At 58.4% G+C, this 22,147-nt stretch overlaps 1 protein-coding gene across 5 annotated transcripts in view; it reads left to right on the top strand.

Moving 5' to 3' along the window:
* The window catches only part of RGS12 (regulator of G protein signaling 12), a 76,397-nt gene that overhangs the window by 5,987 nt on the left and 48,263 nt on the right, over nucleotides 1–22,147 (top strand). For all 5 annotated transcript variants that reach the window (XM_025051703.1, XM_025051704.1, XM_025051702.1 and 2 more), the window contains 2 exons: nucleotides 3,297–5,270; nucleotides 10,515–10,631. In XM_025051703.1, the coding sequence (XP_024907471.1) occupies nucleotides 3,396–5,270; nucleotides 10,515–10,631 (1,992 nt within the window). In that variant the 5' untranslated portion in view covers nucleotides 3,297–3,395. The remainder of the gene's footprint in view (nucleotides 1–3,296; nucleotides 5,271–10,514; nucleotides 10,632–22,147) is intronic.

The raw sequence follows: 22,147 nt of genomic DNA, 5'->3' as shown, positions 1-22,147 counted from the left end.
CATCCAGCTCTAAGGCTCCTGACTGGGGCAGTCTGCTGGACTTGGTTTCAGCTCTTGCTGCTTGGCCAGAAGGTGGGCGACTCCAGGATGGGCCCCCCAGGATGGGCTCCCCAGGATGGGCACCCCCAGGATGGGCTTCCCCAGGATGGGTTTCCCAGGATGGGCACCCCAGGACGGGCTCCCCTAGGACAGGCCCCGCGTCAGCTGACCCTAGCGGTGGGCGTGGAGAGAGTGGGGACCCTGGTGCCACAGCGCCCTGCGCCATCGGCAGGCTGCTCCTCGGAAGAAGCCCTTCAGTTACCACTGTCCGGGCGGCCGCCTCCGGGCCCAGGCGCGGCCATCTTCTCCGGCGTCCTCACGTGGTAGAGGGCAGAGGGGAGATCCTGTGTCTCCTGCTTTACAAGAACAACAGTCCCCTCGTGGGGGCTCCACCCGCATGACCTCACCTAAACCTAATCTTTCCCAAAGGCCCATCTCCAAGTGCGTGGGCGTCAGCACGTGAATTTGGGAGGACGCACGCATTCCACCCTGACCTCAAGTCAGCGTGGTCCAAGTGTTGTCGCCTTCCTCGGAATCACCTGGAAGGTGTGGGCGGGGCTGGGGCTTTGTCAGAGCGGGCGGCCTCTGCCGGGACTGACCCAGCGCCTCTGGGCGGAGGAGGGGGCCCCGGAACTGGCATCCCGGCAGCGCAGGAGGGACAGCGCCAGAGGAAGGGGACACCAGCGCCCTATGATTCTCCTGAGGTTTTACTATTACTTGATACACTTTGAGTAAAAATTAAACTGTAGGCTGAACTTGTATGGGATTAATAAGTGTGAAGATACTATTCATAGGAATTAGGAATAATTCGTTTGGATCAGTAGAGGAACATGGAAGGAAGCGTCCAATAGAACTGTTTGGGTCAACCCCAGACAGGACTGTTACTCGGTGTTGTGTCACGCCGTGTCCTACGCCATGGTGGTCAGGTGAATTACAAAATCATTCTGCGTGTAAACCTGGGGAATCATTTCTTCGTGGAGGATTTGTTATTGTCTGGAAGAGAAAGCCGTGAGGTTTCCGTTCCCGGAGGGGACCCGCAGGGCCTCACTGACCTCCATCCTCCGCAGTTCACGGTGACAGCGGCAGCTTGGATGTGTCATGTCTGCCGGGAGCCAGATACCGTTCAGAGCATTTTTAGATAGGTTATTTCACACATATAGTGTATCCCCTCCCCCACCAATAGGGTCGCCCCCCGTGCGAGGTTCCTGGGGCCTCGGAAACAGATTACTGCTAACTTCATGCCTTAAAACAACACAGATTTATTCTCACGGTTCTGGGGCTCAGCAGTCAGAAATCAGTCTCACTGGGCTAGAGTCAGGGTGTCGAAGGGGCTGGTTCCTCTGGAGGCTCAGGGGAGACGCCAGTCCCTTGCCTTTCTAGCCTCCAGGGGCTGCCTGCGCACACTCACACTCACCGCTCACACTCTGCTCTGCCGTCGCGTGCCTTCTCTTTGAGGAGGACCCTGCAGTTACGTGGGGCCACCTGGAGAATCCAGGGCAACCTCCCACCGCAGGTCCTTCACCTGATCACAGCTCCAAGGTGACATTCACAGGTTCCTGAGATTAGGTGTATTTGGTGGGGGGACGTTAGTCAGCCCACCGCACCCCTTAAGATCCAATGAGAAGATCCTAAGACACATTTCGTGACCATCTTTAATGTGCACATTTTAGTGATAAATATTAAATCGTTAGATGTTAAGTCATCACATTTCAATGATCACTTTCGCACCACTTGCATGTTAAGTAATGTGGTCATTCGGAAACAAAATGTTCTTTTTCACTCACGTCATAAAATAACTGTTTAAACATGCAGCCCGCACGTCAGGCGCTTGGAGTTAAACATGCAGCCCGCACGTCAGGCGCTCGGAGTCATCTGCTGATGCACTTTCGGTCCATCCGGCTCTCTCTTGTGCGTGCATGCACACTACCTGCTGTTAAGCTCCCGGTCCTGGAAACCTCATCCCAAGACGTGAGAGTTTCTAATGACTTTAAAACAGTTACTTAAAAACATGTGCTCTTTAAAAAACATATTCTGTATTGCATTCTGGATTTTCACAATATTATCACTGACTGTTTTGCTTTTTAAAGGGATCTTTAAAGGCTTTTGTGCAGGAAAGAGCTCTGTTGGCAGGCCCAACCGCCGTCCTCAGGCCCTCGGCTGCCGTCCGGGAACCTGGGTGTCGGGAGCATCCCCAGCACCCTCGCTGATGAGAACGGCTCCCCGTGCCTCAGCCGCCCGCGCTGACACCCCTCCCCTCCTGGGGTCTGCGGTCTGTGATGTGCCGGGTGGAGGGGCCTGCGGACCAGCCCCAAATGAAAGCTCTGGCTCCGAGTCTCTAAGGGGCCTCCCTGGCGGGCGGCACGCCACGTGTGTTGTCACAAGTTGCTGAGGAAACCGAGCGTGTCCCCTGACTCTAGGGGAGGGTTCTGGAAGCTGAGCCCGGTTCCTCTGGATCTCGCCCCATGCGCTTTCCCCCGTCACTGATTTCGCTTTGCGTCTTGTCACCGTGCTAACAGTCTTAGCTGAGTACCGTTGTATGCGCAGTCCCGTGTCCTAGCGAGTCACCGATCCCCTCGGGGCCCTGAGGCAGTTTCGCTCTGATGCCGCAGTCCTAATTGTGAAGCCGTCCCCGGAAGAATTGCGTTCTTGTGCTCTTTCTGGCGGTTTTATCTGTTCTGTCGGGTGCCCTCTGTGGTGCTGACTGAGGCTGCTTCAGACGAACGTGTGTTTCCCACCCGGAACGGTGAATCCGTGAGGGAGGCGGTGGACCGTGAGGGAGTGTTACCGGCTCCCTTTCCTGGGGGAACTTTCCAGGGCGACCGGGGTCATCCGATGCCCTTCCACTGAGGTCTGCAGCCGGCACTGCCTCTCACCGGGCCCTGCCCCCGGTTACCGTGCGGATTGGACACGGCAGGTCTGCGGCGGCCCACGCAGTGGCGGGCTGCGGGTCCCCCGGCTGCACTGTGGGCATGAGGGTCCCCGGCTCCTTCATGTCCCAGCCACCCCGGAGAAGCCCCGGTGCCAGCGAGTGGCTGCGCCGATGCTGAGCTGCCCCAGGCCCAGGCAATGCGCTCTTCTTCGAGGGGACGTTCCTAGCCTGACTTTGCGAGCCACTGCTGCTCCGTCACTTTGACATCTATGTGGCGACTGGAGACCCCTGTGACGTGTGTCGCGAGTTATCCTGCGGGGCTTAGGTAATACCCGTCAGCCAGAGATCTGTGCTCTTTAGTAACGAGCTGTTTATTTTTCTTCCTCAGGGCATTATTTCAAGGAAAAATATGGCAGCGTCAAGCATTCTCTGAACTCCGGGGCCCTGGAACAAGGGACTATGCTCCTGGTCCTGGAGGCACGTTGAGATGTACAGAGCGGGGGACACGGCGGAGCGCCCGCTGCAGGGGACAGCGCCCCCTCGCCTGCGGAGCGTGGAGGTGGCCAGAGGGAGGGCGGGGTACGGATTCACCCTTTGTGGCCAGGCGCCCTGTGTGCTCAGCTGCGTGGTGAGAGGCAGCCCCGCGGACTTCGTGGGCCTCCGTGCCGGGGGCCAGGTCCTTGCGGTCAACGGCATCAACGTGAGGGAAGCGTCCCACGAAGACGTGGTGAAGTTAATCGGAAAATGCTCTGGGGTCTTGCACATGGTGGTGGGTGAAGGCCTCGGTCACCTAGAGTCATGCTCCAGCGACGAGGAAGTGGGATTCTGTGAGGGGAGAGGCTGGCCGAAGCCCAGATTGGATTCTAAAGCGTTGGGGATCAATAGAGCAGAGAGGGTCGTGGAAGACATGCAGTCGGGGGGAATCTTCAGTATGATCTTTGAAAATCCTGGCCTTCGCGCCGGCGGTTCCGAGCCCTTGAAATTGAAGCAGAGATCGCTTTCAGAGTCGGCGGCTGCGCGGTTGGACCTGGGACATGAAAGTCTGAATCATCTTCACCCCGGCCTGCTTTCCAAAGAGGAAGTTTCGAAAGTTGTCCACGACGACTCGGTTTTCAGTATCGGACTGGAGAGTCACGAAGATTTTGGGTTGGACGCAAGCATTTTAAACGTCGCCATGGTCGTCGGCTATTTAGGTTCTATTGAACTCCCTTCCACCAGCTGCAGCCTGGAGTCTGACAGCTTCCAGGCCATCCGCGGCTGCCTGCGGCGCTTGCGGGCCGAGCAGAAGATCCACTCTCTGGTGACGATGAAGATCATGCACGACGGCGTGCAGCTGTGCACCGACAAGGCCGCCGTCCTGGCCGAGTACCCGGCCGAGAAGCTGGCGTTCAGCGCCGTCTGCCCGGATGACAGGCGGTTTTTCGGGCTGGTGACCATGCAGAGCAGCGACGACGGCAGCCTGGCGCAGGAGGACGAGGGCATCTTGCGGACGTCCTGCCACGTGTTTATGGTGGACCCGGACTTGTTCAGTCACAAGATCCACCAAGGCATCGCTCGGCGCTTCGGGTTTGAGTGCACGGCCGACCCCGACACCAACGGCTGCCTGGAGTTCCCGGCGTCCTCCCTGCCCGTCCTCCAGTTCATCTCCGTGCTGTACAGAGACATGGGCGAGCTGATTGAGGGGGTGCGGGCCCGGGCCTTCGCCGACGGGGACGCGGACGCCCACCAGAACACCAGCACCAGCAGCAACAGCGACAGCGGCATCGGGAATTTCAACCAGGAAGAAAAGAGCAGCCGGGTGCTGGTGGTGGACCTGGGCGCCAGCTCCAGCAGGCACGGCCCCAGCAGCAGCACCTGGGACGGCGTGGGCGGGAGGGGCTCCCAGCCCTGGGGCGCCCCCTGGAATGGGGCCTTCTGCCACGACCCCGAGGGGGCACCGCCGTTCGAGGCCACTCCGCAGGCCGACAGGTGCTGGGACCTGGGAAAGCACCTGGGGCCCGCTTCCCACATGGAGGGCCCCCCGGCCTTGCGGAGCTCGGTCCCCCCTTCCAAGAGAGGTGCTGCGGGCCCCGGCGGTTTCGGCCAGCGGTGGCTTCCGGTCCACGTCCTGCAGGAGTGGCAGTGCGGACACGCCAGCGACCAGGACTCTTACACGGACTCCACCGACGGGTGGTCCAGCGTCAACTGCGGCACGCTGCCTCCTCCCATGAGCAAGATCCCTGCGGACCGCTACCGGGTGGAGGGCAGCTTGGCGCCGCCCCCGCTGAGCACGCAGAAAAGGGACTGGTCCAGGAAGGCTTTTGGGATGCAAAACATTTTTGGTCCCCATCGAAATGTTCGGAAGACTAAGGAGGACAAAAAGGTAAGGCCGCCAGGACTGGTTCCGTGGGCGTGAGCGCGACTCGATGCCTGAGGCCATTGCTGGCAGACGTGGCTCACCGTTGCCACGCCCCGGGCCTGGCTCCCTGTGGCTGTGGCCTCTGTCTGCTGTCGCAGGATGTCCGCTCTGCTCGTGTGCCGCAGACTTGCCCCGGGGCCCTCCTGGCGCGCTCGGCTCCCTCAAGCCTTCTCGTCCCTGAGCTGACCATGGCTCCGCCGGCTCTCTCGGGGTCCTGGGTGGGACGTCTGGGGGACGAGCGGTGGCGGAAGGGCCGTTGACCTCTCACAGCCCCAGCGAGGTCCCCCCCGCCCCCGCCTTCCCATCCTTTCCTGCTGCTGGAGCCTGGGAGGGCCCTGTCCCCGTGTCCCCTTCGAAGCCCATTGTATCTCTGGCCCGTGTCTTCACCCCGGTGGCCGAGGCAGCAAGCCCTTGTGGGAACATCTCTGGAGCACAGGGACTGTTAACAGCAGGATGCAGCTTCACCCTGGGGCCGATGCCGGCCCTGTTTCCCTCACGGAGGACGCCCTGCTGCGGAAGCCATGCCAGCCGGATTCGGCAGCGGCTCCTTGCTGATGGCATCAGGCGGCTCGGCCAGGCTTGGCCTAGCGCCGCTTGTCCCCTCCCCCAGAGGGATGGGTCACCCTCACTTGGGGCGCAGCTCAGCAGAGGGCGGCCAGCTGCGGGGTGCTGCGGGCCGGGCCTGCGGGAGACTCTGTAGCTGAGAGGACAGCTGCTCTGAGGTCACTTCGCTCCAGAGGCGCTTTCCTCAGAGGCCCTCTGCGACTCTAAAGTGCCTTTTCTGTGTCAGCCGTCGTCTCAGGAGCAGGCCGGGCTCCTCGCCGGCTGGGGCCAGGTCAGGGTTGCGGAGGGCGTGGGCTAGTGCTGTGGTGTTTGATGAATGTTTTGTTTAAGGCCCGCCCCCGTCCCGAGTCTTACTATTTTTCACTATAAAACTCACTAAGGAAAATTCAGAAATGGAGCAGATGGTGGACCTCCTGTGGTTTTACCTCGTGTATCTGAAAATGGTTTTTTTGTTTTGATCCACACAGTTGTCATCGTTCCTTGGCTGGTGGCGCTAGTGGGGCTTCTGCCCTCGTGCGTGCCAGAGTCCCCGCCCTGAGGTCTGAGCCGCAGGCTGGGCCTCGGGCTCTTTCCCCTCTGTCCCCCTCCGTTCCCCGTTCCCCGCTGAGGCCACCCATGCTGTGGGCCGGACGCCCACCGAGCCTCCCCCGGGTGCCTCCTTGTGGGACCTGGGCAGGCGGTGGGCTGGGGAGGGAAGGCCCTAGGAGGTGGCTAAAATGTTATTTGAAATTGGGGAATTCACCGTCTCTTCATTTTTAGTATTTTTTATTTTTCAGTTACGGTTGGCATACACTATTATATTAGTTTCAGGCGTGCGACACAGTGGTTCGCTATCTATACAAACACTAAGGGATCACCCCCATAAATGTCGTGCTCCCGACACCGTACGCAGTTATCAGTGCTGTTGACCAGGTCCCCTGCGCTGCACCTCACATCTCCATGACGACTGTGTAACGGCCCTTCCCCCGCCTTTCACCGACCCCTCCAGCTGCGGCTCATGTCATAACTCGCCCTCCCTTCGAGTGCGGATCCTGCAGACGGGTTTTCTCTCTGGCCGGTGCGTCGTGAATGATCGCGTTGGTGAGCGCGGGGCTCGTGCGGGTCCTCGTGGGCTGCAGGGCCCCCCCGCGTCCACTGGCACCAGCTGGAGGCCCCCTGTGCACTGTCTGTGGCTCACAGCGGGTTCTGACCTCAGGGAACCTGGGCACTGGGACGCTGTGGTCTGTGCTCTGGAAGTGAAGGACCGGTCCCCGAGGCCTGAGTGACTCGTCTCAGGCTCAGCCATCGAGATTAGGCAGGGTCGCGATCCGATGCCTCTCTCGTAGGGTACATACAGAGCAATCACACATAACCCCTACCTCAGGTCGCGCAGGGCCCTGCCACCCTGGGTTCCCCTCCGTGGTGACGGTGGCTTCCGTGCCCTGCTGTGCACCAGTGACGGCACAGGGAAGTTTAGTGTAAGGAATCATCAGTTAGGCGAAAGGTGGCTGAGTGCTGAGGGAGCTCAAACGGCGCGAAGCGAGGCCCGGCCCCGGAGGCCACAGCTGCGTTTCTGGGGCAGAGCTGGCGACAGGCTCGTCAGCTCTCCAGACAGGAGAGCACTGCGTTCAGCAAACAGATCTTGTGTACTTTTTCTAGTACAATGACGGGAAGTTTTAAAATAGATGATTAAAAGAGGCCTGGAGAATATAGCCACGGCCCAGTGAAGAGAGCTGCTTCGATCACGACCCTGTGCACACGGCGCCCACGGGCCACATGGCGTCACCCTGCGCCAGATCACCAGGGAGGTGAACTCCCCTGTTGGCGGGGCTTCTTGTCTCCTCACTGGCTCCAGGCAAGGAGCTTCTTTAGCCGGATGACTTAGCTAGGGGCTCAGGGCGCCTGGGAGGCTGCCAGAGAGGGGCGGGCTGGAGAAGCCGCCCTGGAAAGGCAGGGCGGGGCTTCCTGGAGAGGCCGGACCGTCAGCAGGACGGGGAGCTGGAGGCCACAGGGTTGGTGTGGTTTCCAGAAAAACTGAGAATGTTCAGAGCTAAGTGCGCTCCTTCCAGAAGTGCCGGCGAGTCTGACCCCGCGACAGTGTGTCGCTTGGTTATTGCTGCTGCCGCAGCTTTGTGAAAATGGCTTCAGAACCCAGTCCCCTGCAGCTTGTTTTTTATCATTCGTCATCATGTCAAAGACTTATTTGTGATGTTATGTGTAGCTGCAGTTCGTTCATTTCACTGGGTTAACATTTAATATTTCATTGTGTGACGTAACGCTACACCCAGGCACGTGCGCACGCACGCGCACACATGGCCACTAACGAGACTGGGTGACCGATGACGCGGCCGGGGCGCTCCGGGCACGTCTCCAGCTGCGTGCGAGGGGTTTCTCGGGTTCGTCGGAGGCGTGAGCGGCCGGTCTGCCGCAGCGCCCACCGTCGCCGCGAGGGGCGGGGTGTTCCGGTTTACTTCCTGTGTTCGTTCACATTGACAGTCGACAAGTCGACACCAGGCTTCCGAAGTGGGGACAGATTTCATTCCTTGCTGAAGATGACCTTGCTGGCTTCCCCCTGCCCAGTTCGTACCCTGGGGCGACACAGGGAGAGCCACATCAGGTGTCACTCTACCAGGATTGTACTGCAGGCGAGGAACCCTGAAAACAGGAGTGGGAGCTTACGCACGTGCTCCCCGCGACAGGCGGGGAGAAACCTCTGCTCTTTAGGCAGATTTTCCTTCAGGACAGAGCGGAGCACGTGGGTTCACCCTTGCAACACAGAAAGTGCCCCGGGGGAGTGAGACCAGCTCCTCCCAGCTGTCTTCCCAGCCTCGCCCCTGCCCGGGGAGGCAGACGTCGGCTGGCGTTTCCCGTTCATCCCAGCATGATGTAACCACCAAGTTCTAAGGCCTGGGGACTTTGAGTCCAGGTCCCAAGTCTGGGTGACATTTGCTCAGGCTGCCCTCCCCCTGCAGAAGCATCCCGCTGTCCCCCAACAGTCCCTCACCGTGAGGGCCTCAGATGCTCCGCAGCCTCCCAGAACCCGCCCAGAACCCGCCGCGGTCAGACTTCTCAAGAAGCTGGCAGTCCGGTCGTCGTGAGTGGCAGCTCATGGCGGCTTCAGCTTGCATTCCCTTGATCACCAAGATTAGGATTTTCTCTCGGTCGCGGGCCCTGCACCGTTTCTCTGCGTTTCCTCTGGGTCATCTTTTTCTCTGTGATTGGAGTTATAGGTACTGGTCGTCAGTCCTTTGCGGAGTCTGTGTGCACGTGTGTGCGCCTTCCCGGTTCCTGGCTTACTGTTTCACGTGCTTTACGGTGTCTCGATGAACAGAAGTTCTCAACTTCGATGGGGTCCAACTTGTCAGTTCTTCCTCTTAGGGATCACACTTTCGACATGATACATTCATTACTGAGGTCAGAAAGGTTCTCTCCTTTGCTGATGTGAGAAACGTCCAAACCTGTAGAGAATTCTGAGAAGAAGTTATTTGAGCCAACCCGACGACATGTGCCGGGGACCGAGCTCTCCGATGCTCTGGAGAATAACAGTTTGCAGCTTCTTTCATGCATTTGGAATTAAGGAGGGAACGTAAGGAAGACGGCACGGAGGAGGGGGAGAGCCGGGCAGGGACTGGGTTACGGGCTGGTTACCAAGGTTATGTGCTCTCCTGAGGGTTAGCACCGCCTTTGAGCGTGTCACTGCTGGTATTCAGAGGCTAGTTAACCTGGACGCACACTCCCAGTGGACTGTGCTGGCTCCCACAGCAGAAGGCACGGGCCTGGGGCGGGGCCCCCACCAGGACCTGCCAGTTGGGAATTTGTGACCGGATCACCCTGTGGGTTACTTTGCCCACCTCCGTACGCGCGCTCGCTGGCACCTCTGTGGTGCAGGTCACTTTCAGGGTGAGGGCTTCTGAGCCTCCTGGGGGTCTGGCTCCAGCCCCGGGGAGTCCTCTCTCCCCAGAGTCCTCGGCCTCCCTCTCGCCTTTCCCCCAGTGCTCTTAGGATTTCAAGTACCCAGGAAGTCAGAGGTTTTTAGCTGTGAGGCTTTTTTATTTTAAAGATGTGATGACTTATTTGCTGATCAAAACTTATTTGCTGGAGAAATGTCTGATGTAATAGCCATCAATAATTCTGGTCATTTGCCAGAGGAAGAGCAGGATGTTGCTATGGCCGGTTATTGCCTGCACCTGAGTTGGATTGGTGTTCAGACGCCGCCGAATGCCTAGGGATTCTTCAATTTCCCAGATGCTTACAAAATTATGTAAAAGCACAACCTTGCTGAAAACCAGCCTTTCTATTAATAATTATTCTGCTTATCACACACTTTGTGCTTTCACAAACATTGGAGCACACTGTTTCATTTGCTCTGGTGACAGCCTTTGGGGGTGGCTGTCGTGACCCCCTTGTGATGGAGGAGGTTGAGGCTGGGGGTCATTCTCTGGGGTGCCCCATTGTAAGGGGTGGAGCACATGCCTGTGAATCCGGGAGGGCTCTTTGTTTCAACTCTGCATTTTTCACCGTGGTGACGTCTGCACACCACGAAGGGCGCCCTGGGATGACCGTCCACGTTCTCTGTCCAGCTGGCCCTGTGTTCTCTCCGTCAGGCAAAGCTAAACATCTCTTCCCCAGGAGGAAACTTGATCTACTTCTTCTTTGTGTTTTCAGGGCTCAAAATCGGGGCGAGGACTCGGACTCGCTCAGACTTCTCAGCGCACCTCTGCTCGGAGATCATTCGGGAGAGCCAAGAGATTTAGTGTCACTCGCTCCCTCGATGACCTTGAGGTAATCATTTTAGTGTTTCTTTTATTCTTCGGGTTTTTAGAAATGAAAATCGATCTTACAGATACATTCGAATCTCCTTTGAATCCCATCCTGATTCTGCTCCCCTCGCCCCTGGAAACCACTACAGGCTGCTGCTCGTCCGGGTCCTTCTCCGCCCTGCACGTGTCCCCAGACCTCCCCTGTGGCATCCGGGTCCTTCTCCGCCCTGCACGTGGCCCCAGACCTCCCCTGTGGCATCCGGGTCCTTCTCCGCCCTGCACGTGACCCCGGACTGCCACAGCGTTCTCTTCTCTGTGCCAGATGCTGTTACAAACAGTTTATAAACGTGAACTTGCTTAACTCTCACGAGTCTATGCCGAAGGGCCCAGCGTCACCCTTTTTAAAATGCGTGACACTGTTGCACAGATACGATAGGATCAGTTGGTGTGGTTCTTTTCTTTGATCTTTATTTCTTGAAAATTTATTGGACTTTTAGAGCGATTTTCGGTTTGCAGAGAAGTTAGGCCGAAGGCGCAGAGAGTTTCCGTGTCCTGCCCAGCGCCCCCGTGCTGACACGTGCGTTGGTGTGCTGTAGCTTTGCAGCTGGCGAGCCAGCGTGGACACCTTCTAGCCTAAGTCCCTCTGCTTTCTGCCTCTATGGATTTGCCTCCTCTGCGGACCTCATACAAGTAGAATCGTGCGGTATCTGCCCTTTCGTGTCTGGCTTATTTCACTTAGCATGACATCGTCCACGTTCATCCGTGTTGTAGCACGCGTGAGAATCTCCCTCCTCTTCAAGGCTGAATGCTGTTCCCTTGTGTGGATGGCACATTTTGTCCATCTGTCTGTCGATGGACGCCGGTTCCCTCCCACCTTTGGCTGGTGTGAATAGTACCACTGTGGATATGGGGGTACAAATCCCTGCTCGAGTCTAGTTATATTTTAAAAATTAAGATGATCTGTTATGGGCTCGATGATAGTAACCTAGAATACAATGACTTCGGTCGTGTCTTCTTCAGCGGTAAGTCAATTTTTGTTCCATTGTGAGACTGGGATTGCTGGGAAGTGAGACTCGGGCTGGGTTTGGGAGGTTTGCAGAGAGTGAGGGGGGCTGCAGGGCAGAGGCGGGGGGACTGGTGCTCGCCTGAGTGGCGCGGGGCTGCAGGGCAGAGGCGGGGGGACTGGTGCTCAGTGGCCGCAGACAGGAGCCTGCGGCTCGCCTGAGTGGCATCAGGTCACTGGAAGGCTTTCAGGAGAGGCACTGTGTTTGGTCAGGCCTGGTCAGGACGGGCTCCAGTGAGGCCCCAGGTTGTCACGGAGAAAACAGGCTGCGTGGCTGCGTGCCCATGGTGCGTGCCCATGCTCCCACAGGCCCGGCCGGCCTGGCTGGGGACCCCGGGAGCTGCGGTGGTCCCTGCTGGAAGGTGGTCTTGGTCGTCTGTGCTTTCAGTTTGGGACTTTGCCGAGTGTCGTGTCTGTGTCTTCCTTGGAGAAGGGTGTCAGACTCCAGGAGGCAGAGCGGCTCACTGCTGGGTGCCGGCCGTGCGGGTCCGGCCTGTGCTCTGCCCTGTGCTCTCTGCATGTGGATCTGGGACCAGAGGCCAGTCGGCCATTGTTGCAGCTTCTCTTCTTCTGAGAGGAAGTGCTGTGACTTTCCAGACAAACAACCAAGGTGTTTGCCGTGATCTGCTTCTCAGTCAAGGGCAGCCGCGCTCCCTTGTCTTTCCTTTTTTTTCAGCCTGGCAAGGAGAGATTGTCATTATCTCCATTTTGTACATGACAGGCAGGTTCAACATTCTTAAGCCAGCTGGCTGCAAAGCACGCGGTCTCTACCACACCCTGAGCCTCTTCTGTCAGAATAGTGCGTTAGAAACACGAGATTGCATCTTTGCTAATGTTTTGCCTGGAGTTTCAAAATGTGGAAGCTACACATAACTTCCACACTGCTTCTCAGGGGATAAGCCTGCCGGCCACGGCGTCCGAGGTCCTGGGGCGTGTGCTGGGCAGCCCCTGCGGTGGCCCCGTGCTCTGGCCTCCGCACCCTGCGCAGCCCCCTCCGCGGAGCCACCCGCTTTCTCCTCCCGCCTTTCCCCGGTGCTCAGCCGTCCAGCCTCTGTCGCTAACGTCCCCTCGCGCCGCGGCCGACCAGTGGCCTGTGTCTCCCCTTCACCGCCGCCGATGCCGGCTCCTCTGCACAAGTCCAGTTTCGAGGCCCCTGCCTGGGGTCCCTTGGGCCCTGGCACGTTGTGGGTTCTCCTGGAGGCAGACTTAGATGGGGGGCCGTTCGAACATTTATGAAAGTTGACCATGTGCTGGACCACAAAGCAGCAAGTCGGAACAAACATGGGAGATCTTCCCACAGGGTGTCCTCTGCCACCGGCAGGTGTGGCAGAGCTGCCCCGCCGTCTGGGTGTCAGTGAGCTGCTGCTGGGGGACCCGGGATCCAGGGGGAATCACTACGGAAATCAGGACACTTTGAATGATAATGAAAAGACACACATCTGAACCCGTGGCATGGAGCTGAAACGGGCTCGCAGGAACGGTTCTCGCTTTTCGATGCATACGTTAGAAACGAAGGTCACTGGAAAGTCATCTCAGGCGGTTAGAGAAGGGGCTGGATAACAGATGCAAAGGGCTGGAGCTGGCCAGTGATGAAGGCAAAACCAGAAATGAATGAGGCAGAAAACCAGCAAGCTGGCAGAAGAATAAGTCGAGAGGGGTTGTCTCCACCTCGTTTTATGAGGCACCCAGTCCTGACAGGCAGCGGAGGGCGGCTCACCGGTGGGCGCAGGCGAGAGGGCCCTCAGCGTGATTAGGTGGGAGCCGAGCCCCGCAGCGCATGTTTATTCCGAGCACACAGTGTTTTCTCAACATGTGAAAAATCAATCGAGGTAATTTACCACATTAACAGAGTAAAGTAGAAAAAATCAGATATCATCTCAGGAAAGGCATTGGGTGAAATTCAGTATCCATTCATGGTTAAAAAAGCTTAAAATAGGAATGAAAGGGAACTTCCTGCATCTGGTAAAGTTACAAAAAAACCGCTAGAGCGTGCATCGAACGAGGTCTTTCCCTTTGAGACCAGGAGCAAGAGAACGATGTCTGCCGTGACCTCTTCTGCTTCCGTTTTTATCGCGAGTCCTAGCCGGCACACTTCAAAGTCAGAACAAGAGGAGTTAGAAACTGTTCTCACCTGTTACGATCGTAATATAGAAAATCCAAACGAATCTATGGATTATTAAAATTAATAAATGTGTTTAGCAAGGTTGCTGGTCAATATACAAAAATTAGGTGTGGATACAGTTAGAAAAGGACCTACAGAGTCAATGCGATTTTAATCAAAATCCCAACATGTGTTCCTTGGAACTTAAGAAGATGATTCTAAAATTTCCATGGAAATGCAAAGGGCCAAGAGTAGCCAAGACATTCTTGAAGAAGCAGGTAGGAGGATGCCCTCTATCAGCTGTCAAAACATCACAAAGTGAGAGCAACTTAAGACTGAGAACGTGGGCCCGGGATACGCAGGCGACATGGGGCGGAAGAGCCCACTCAGCCCGACGTCTGGAGCGGGTCGGTGCCGCCGGAGTAGGTGCAGATCCACGGGGACAAGAGGGAGGGAGGAACCCGGTCTCCCCGCGCCACGGAAGCAGTGGATCCCCCTGAGCTGCAGAGCTCACTGACGGGCAGCTGAGTGACCGGAGGGTAGTGTGGACACGCATTTTCACGGTGTCGGGGAGGGAGAGGCCTTTTAAGCCAGACACAGAGCACTCACCATAAAGGCACAGGTCAGTGACTTTGCCTGAGTGGCTCTTAGGAACCTGCATCATCCAGACACACCCTCACTAGCGGGAAGCGGGGAGGCATCTGCAACACGGGGAGCCCACAGGCCCATTCACCCCGAGAGCGCCTGAGGAGCAAAGTGGGCCAGAGATTCAGACAGGCATTCGCTGCAAGATGGTGCCCCAGTGGCAAAGCCACAAATGGAAAGGATTCCAACCACGTCAGTCACCGGGGGCGGGGGGCGAGGGGGTGCAAGATCAGCCACAGTGAGTGGCCGAAGCGGAAGGGATGGACGGTATCAGATGGTGTGGATGAGAAGCAGTCCGAACTCTCAGGAACCACTGGTGGCGGCGGAGGGTGCTCTGACAGTATCAGCTGTGTCTGAAGATAAAATGCCCCGTGACCCGGCGCTTCCGCCCCTCCTGACATCCGCATCCTGGGCCCCACGAGGCGGGCACAAGGACCCAAACAGCAGGAGCCCTAAGCTCCGGAACTGGAGCAGCCCGGCTGTCCCACCACACGGGAAGGGCAAACTGCCATTTACCCGTGCCGCAGGCGCCCCGGGGACACGTGGCACAGCGCGGGCAGACACAGCAGCGCGCCCGTCCCACCCCGCTCGTAGAGATGGAAAACAGCCCGGGCGAAGGAGTGGCCTGTGGTCCTGTGCTCGGCGCGGAACCACAGAGGAGGCTAGACCGTCACCGCGCTCTGCTTCTCGTCAGGCCCCGGGCCAGGCGGCTCGGGCTCCACCTTGTGCTGAATCATGGGAGCAAACGTTCTCACTTTGTGCTCTTTTCTGAGTTTGAAATAAAGTGATTAGCATGGTCGCAGGTATCTATCTCTTCCGCCCCGGTGAGCTGCTGGAGTGGGTGCCGTTGGCAGCTAGGGTTAGGGTTTTGCGAATGAGCCTGGGAGAGGAAGATGGGACCGAGGGACCCGGGGCACGTGGAGAGAGAAGACACGAGCTAGTGACGGGCCGTGGGAAAGAGGGAAGGTCCTTGTTGGTCATGTGGTGAGGACGGCGGTGCCCGCTTCCTGAGGCAGCCCCACCCCGCAGGGCCCGTGCAGTGGGGCTCGCCACGGCCTGCACTGACAGATGCCACACGAGGCCTACGGCGTCTGCCTGGGTCCACAGCCTGCCCCGTCGCTGTAGACACAACGGTGACCCCTGCGCTGCAGGAACTTCCGGTATTTCTGCTTTACGGGGCGGGAAATTGTGGCAAGGTGCCGCTGCCAGGGCTTAAGGAACTTGTCCCAGGCCACGAAGCCCGCTCCCCAGGCAGGCTGGCTTCAGAGCCGCGCTCCCGGGCAGACACCAGACACATGTGCTGCCTCTCGCTGGACGTGGGAGCTCCGGGCGGGCCGCTGGGTCTGTGCGTCTGTCCTTCCAGCCTCCGTCCGTCCCGTGCCGTTCCTGCAGCTGGGGGTGTGCCCTACTCTCTGGATGTCGCTCTCCAGGTGAGAGACAACCAGACAGGTGGTCTCAACAGGAAGATGCCAGGCAGGGTGGTGGCAGTCGGGGCAAGGCCGGGTGTGTGGCAGAGAGATGGGGCTCCCTTGTGTGCCATGGTCGGGCAGCTGCTCCGAGGAGGGACCGTTCATGCCAAGCCCTTGAGGCTAAGAGGCGCATGCAGGCCTTAGGACAGGGGACAGCCAGTGTTTCCAGGAACAGGAGGGAGGGAGAGCCAGGCTGAGACCTCGGGTTTCTCCTCTGTGTGGTGGAGGCCCGTGGGAGCCGAGAGAGAGAGCGCCTCGCCCACGTCCAGCGCCTGGAGGGGTGGGGCGCTGCCCCCCTGCAGGAGGTCACGTGGCCTGTTTGGAAAGCTGTGGGGCTCACCAGGATGGCAGTGCAGGCCGCTGGAGGCCAGACAGCCACCTTCTCCAGCTGAAGCTCTCGGGTTCCCAAAGACCGGAGGGGCCACCACGCTTTGGACTAGAGAGGGGCGGGGCCGGCCTGGCCAGAGGGGCGGCGGTTGGGGCCAGGCCCTGTGCACACAGTGTTACTGGGTCACAACGTTCGCACGTCTGCTTTCACACCGCAAGGGCAGAGCTGAGTGGCAGAAACGGGGTGTCTCACCCACAAAGCTGGGGCATTTACTCTTGGCCTCTCGAGCAAGCTTGCCGAGCCCTGGGTGGGGCGGCTGTGGCAGGCGTGCTCTGGGCACCAGGGCCGAGTGGGAGGCGGGCCCTGGGAGGAGGAGAGGGCCCAGCCCTGCTCTCCACTGTCCTCCAGACTATGGGTGGGTCCTCCAGCCCCTTCCCATGGCCCCTTCCCAGACTGGCCTCCGGCAAGTGCCGGGCCCACCTGCCCTGCTGCCCTTGGACTCCTTCGCTGGCAGGAGCCCCAGCGTCCCAGACCCGATGCACTCCAAGGCCCCTGCTCCTCACCGCAGCCCTAACGGCTCCTTCGGCCCCTCACGGCACCCTCAGCCCCCTCCGTCTTGGCCCTTCCTGTGCATCGCGGTCTAGCAGAGCACATGCCAGAGGAGCCGGCTTGTTGCTGGCACTTGAGCTGGGCCCGGGGAGCCCAGGTGTTGATGGCCGGAATGGGCAGTACCGGACCTGGACAGCAGGGGGCGCCGAGGCCACGCGGTTTCCTCCCAGAACTTGTCCCAACTTCCCTCTGTAGGGGGCTGGTGTGGAAGGGGGAGGCCGGACGGGGTAGGCAGGCAGGGAAGGGGCCTTTGCAGTGGCTTCCTGGGTGGCACCCGTCCTCAGTGCAGTGCTTTGCTCCGAGCTGCTGCTGTGCTTGCTGTCAGGGAGCTGTCACCCGGAGCCCGCCGGGGAACCCTCACTGGACCTGAGACTCATTGAGGCCACCGTTGCCTTCTTTGGCCACTTGGGTGGTTGGGTCATTCCTACCAGCTGCCGCTCGCCTCTGGGAGGCTGGGCACGGTTTGGGGAGATCACATGATCCAGAGTGCAACCTATATAGACATTTCAAAACAAGCTTTTTAAAAAACCTTATTTATTAAGTTTGTTCTTTGCTATTTCTGGGAGAATTTAACTTAATAGGAGTTTTTGCTTGTTCTCATCTTTCATGTACTCATCTACCCTTTAAGCCATTTGCATAGGAAATTATCTTAATTCTCTTTAAGACCTTATTAACTTAGGCACGTACTAGAATTTCTCAGTGCCTTGAGTGTCCTCATTCACTGAGTGTTCATTGAACACCTACTATGTGTTGGGTTATTCTGGCTCAGGGGATGGCAGTGGACCCTTGGCCTCGTGGAGCTGGCCTTCCGGCCGGTTGCAAACACTAAACACATGGATGTGCCACGTGTGCACAGCAGCAGGTAGGACGTGGGACAGGCAAGTGTCGTGAGCTACTTTTGAAAGGGTCCCTGTGGGCTCCGAGTGGAGAATGGACAGTGGGGGCTGGGAAGGGAGGGAGACAGGGTTATAGGCCATGTGGTCCAGGTGAGGGATGGGGCCTGGGCCAGGGAGCTGGCAAATGGAGAGAATCCTGACCTGGAATCAGGGATGGCGTGGCGTTGGGGGGCCTCAGGGGTCACAGCCAGGCCCGGCCTGGGGAGGCATGGGGTAGGGCAAGGCCGTGTCGCGGATTCCTGAGCACCTCCCGGGTGGGCCGCGGACCCTCCCTCGGCCTATGTCCGCCTTTCATCGTCTTGGCAAGCCCCGCGGCGTCTTTGCTGGAGAGCCCTGGCCATCTGCATGTGGTGGGGGGGGGCCTGGCCCCCGCCCGCGGGGGAGAGCGGGTCCGCAGGACCGACGGGAGCCCCATCCGAGGATGTCCCTGCTTTCTGCTCTCATCTTCCTTCTGCCACTTCGCCCTGTAGTCGGGCAGGTGTGTCTGTCCCCGCAGGTTCCAGCCGCGTCCAGGACCGGGAAGTCCTGAAGGGGCCAGGGCCTTCAGGAGGACGCGCCCTTCCCCTTGAGAGTGGCGTGGGCCTGGGGCAGTGACTCATGGCCGCCGTGAGGGGACCTAGAGGAAGGGGGACCTCTTGGCGGATCCCGGTCCGGACACCCCTCAGGGCGGCTCATCGCTGTCCCTGCAAGGATACCCGGATACCCGGATACCTGCGCTCCTCTCACGCGTGTCCTGTCTGGCCCGCCCTGCCCCCAGGGCTCCGCCCACGGCCCCGCCCACGGCCCCGCCTGCCGGTCCCCAATGCAGCTGGCCAGCATCGGGCCACGCGCTCTCACTGGAGTGCACCACGCGGCATCTCAGGCGGAGGCCAGGCAGGCCTGGGGGCGCACTGAGGGGGGCGCCCCAGGCTGGCCCTGCCCTGCTGCTTCCAGCAGCGCAGAGTCTTGCCGGGCTGAGCCTGAGCAGCCACGCGCCCTGCCGCCTCGCCCAGCCTTTCCTCTCGTGCCCAGGCTGCAATCAGCCTGTTCGTCAGGGGCTGCGCTGGGCTCCGGGGCCCGGGGCCATCGCAGGCATGGGCGTGAGGAGGACGGACGGAAGAGTGCTGGTGAGCGGCCGGTGCCACCTGTCCTGGACACTTGCTCGCAGTGGCTCCTGGGACTCGGGAGCTCTGGCATCCGGGCATTGCTCCGTCCCCAGGAAGCCAGGCTCAGGCTACTCAGGGTGCCATCTGGCACAGGGGAGTCGGCCCCCAGACTCCTGGCCCCATCCCTCCCACTCCTTCCTACAGACAGCAGAGGAGGTTGACAGCAAATGGGGAGACAGAGAAGGCCCGGGAGGGACAGGGGAACCTGAGGGGTAGCAGCGCTTGGAACCTGACAGGGCCAGTCCCCTTTGTCACCTGAATGTGACAGCCACATGGACCAGAGGACACCGCTGCTTCTGCGAGGACGGGGACGTTCTTGCCTAAATGCTTAAAAGGAAAACAAGTTGGGCACCCAGGAGCTACCCTGGGCCCCTCGGTCCCCCGGAGCCTGCATCTCCCGCGTCCCAGCTGGGGTCCTGCAGGCCGCCTCCCTTCTTAGTCACTGGTGGCCCAGGGTAGGCTCTGCGGGTATCGGTCCAGGATGCTGCTGTCCTCCGCTCCGGCCGGGGCACCACCACGTCCTCCAAAGCTCTCTGACCTAGTAGACGCCCCTTAGGGACCAGTAAGAAGTACCAGGGCCGCGGGCACAGGTTGCACTGACCACCCGTGAAAACTGCGTGCTTCTCTCGCCGATGTTTTCTCTGAGAGTGTGTGTGTGGGGGGGGGGCACGTGTGTGTGTGAGCGCACATGTATGTGTGGGTGAGTGCACGTGTGCATGTGAGTGAGTGCACATGTGTGGGTGGGTGCACAAGTGTGTGCGAGTGCATGTGTATGTGTGTGGGTGCACGTGTGTGTGCGTGTGGGTGCATGTGTGTGGGTGCACGTGTGTGCATATGTGGGGTGCACTTGCGTGTTGAAGGGTGAACTGGGCAGAGGGAGCATGAGGGTCAGGGGAGTGGGGAGGGTGCTGGGTCTACTTCGTCCACCCTCTGGGCTGGGTTGGGCCTACAGTTCATACCACGCAGGCTCCAGGCACAGCTTCTCTGCCTGGGGAGGGAGCGGGGCTTGCTGGTGGCGTTTGGGTGCCCAGGGCCTGGTTCGTAAGTGGCAGCCTCTCTTTTCCTTCCCACCACCCAATGGCCGTGTTTGATTCAGACGAATCCTAGCCCTGTGACCCGGGGATGGGGGTGGGCGGACCACGATACTTGATGGCGAGGCCCCTGCAGGCCAGGCGGGCCTCCATAGGGGTCCCGGGAGCGGAGCTGGAGGGAGCGAGGCTTCTCTTCCTGTGGCTGTGTCACAGCTGCCCCCTTCCGGGGAGGAGCAGTTCTGCAGAGGGCGAGTCGGGGCCACCTGGGCTGGTCACCCAGCGAGCCGTTGCCTACTGCTGCCATCCCTGCTTCTTCACCTGAAGTCCCAGTTCTGCCCGCAGCCTTCCGTCACTGCCCAGCCCTGGGCTGGCCCTCTCCTCCCCCTCGCCGGTCCCTCGGTGCCTCCAGCATCCTCTGGGCGCCAGGCCGGGCAGTCCCTGTGCTCGGCCGTGGTGGTGAGGTGGCGATGAGGCCTCTGACCTCCTCTGCTACTGCATTTTTCACATTTCCCTGCGTGCTGTCTCGAGCAAAGCCATGTGAGGATGCTTGAGCCCGAGCCCCTCTGTGTGCTGGACCTTGCAGGCAGGCGTGGTGTGTGTGCCTTGAACACAGAGCCGTGGGCCCGTGTTGCAGACTGCTTGTGTGGGGTGCTCAGTCCCTCCCAGGGCAGAGCCAAGGGGAGGGTGGGCTCGGCGCCTTCCCAGCTGGCAACCTGACCCAAACCCTGGGGCCGTCACCCCAGCCTGTTGTCCCTGTGGGCCCCGCATTTGCGGCTCCCTCCGACGTTCCAGGAGCGCGGTGGATTCCTGGAGCCTGTTCCGATGAGACCCCAACGTCCACTGCTGTGAGGCTGGACGCACGTGGGCGTGAGCAGTTTACCCCTGAACCTCCAGTGCGCTAACGGGGAGCTGCGCCGTGATACCTCGTTCTAGAACTGGTTTTCTTTTTCTTTCTCTTTTGTAACCCGGGATCTGTCATGATTCCCTCGGGTTCAGGCCGTGTCACATGCTGGAAAGCAGACGGCGCAGATGATGGAGTAGGGGCATGGAGACAGGTTTAGGGAGATGCGTGCCCCGTGGGCCGGCACCCACAAACTCATGCATATGGAAGCTTATAATAGAATCAGCGACTGTAATTAAGGGTGCGAACTGCACCATGCTGCTAAAAACACAAATTCTCTGCAGCTGTTGTACTGACTGAGAAATTACCCCTATCAGCTGAAGTTTTATTCTTCTGATTTGGTAGAGGAAATACTTTAAAAATGATCTCACAGCGTGATTTATGTAAACGGCTTTTTTTTTCTTTGTATAAGAGAGAGTCTGAATCCCTGGCCAACCACAGCTTCCTGCAGTGTCCTGTTGCCATGGGTTACGAAGGGAGCTAAATGGAACTTCATCTGAAATGTCTTTAAACTTTTCTGACGTGCACAGGCATGCTGTGGTGTTAAATGGTGTATTTTAGATCTGCGTGCCTGGTGAGGTTCGGAAGTTTTCTTAAGATGAATTTGGGAAAAGGGTTGTCAGAGGAAACGCACATTTCAGATGATCAGCAGGTAAGTTTTTCCAGCTGTTTCTTGTCATTTACACAATTGTTGTCGGAAATCTTGGTTACTGCTGTATCTTCAGCCTGTTTAGTGAACGGTAGCTTTTAAGTGTGAGTTTTGAAAATGTTTCCTTTGTGCCTGCATCGTGGAGCTTGAGGTGAGTCCCTTGGAGATAAGTGTCGAGACCACGGACCAGCAGCCAGAGCTGGGCCAGTTGGTGGGCGGGTCACGCCAGGGTCCAGCCCAGCCTCGTGGGGGGCCACATCGCCCGCACTGAGTCAGCCTGACGGAAGGCATCGGTGTTTTCCCGGTCCTTACCGTGGATTGGTAATGCTAACAGATCTTCAAGATGACTGAATTTTGTTGAAATGTTAAATTTCAACTAGTTAAAAGTATTATAATCTGTCATACTCTTAATTACTATTATATATCTTACATTTTTAATTGTAATGAGTTGATTCTGTTTCTATACATATACATAGGGAACTATTGACAGTCAGATTTAAGGATGATTATCTGAGCTTATAAAGTTGAACTGATTATAAACATTTTTTAAAGGATTGAGATTAAATAAAAAGAATAATTTTTATTTCTCTCTAATGGCTGTGCTATGTTGGTCAGAGGTAAAAATAAATGTAAATTATTTACAGAAGATTGCCACTAATTACTAGGTACCAGTTTTAAATTGATTCTTTTCTGAGACTTGT

Source organism: Pteropus alecto, unplaced genomic scaffold (genome assembly GCF_000325575.1).
Source record: "Pteropus alecto unplaced genomic scaffold, ASM32557v1 scaffold5, whole genome shotgun sequence".
Lineage (NCBI taxonomy): Eukaryota > Metazoa > Chordata > Mammalia > Chiroptera > Pteropodidae > Pteropus > Pteropus alecto.
The sequence above is the reverse complement of the archived record's forward strand: the minus strand, read 5'-3'. Positions and strand labels throughout refer to the sequence as shown.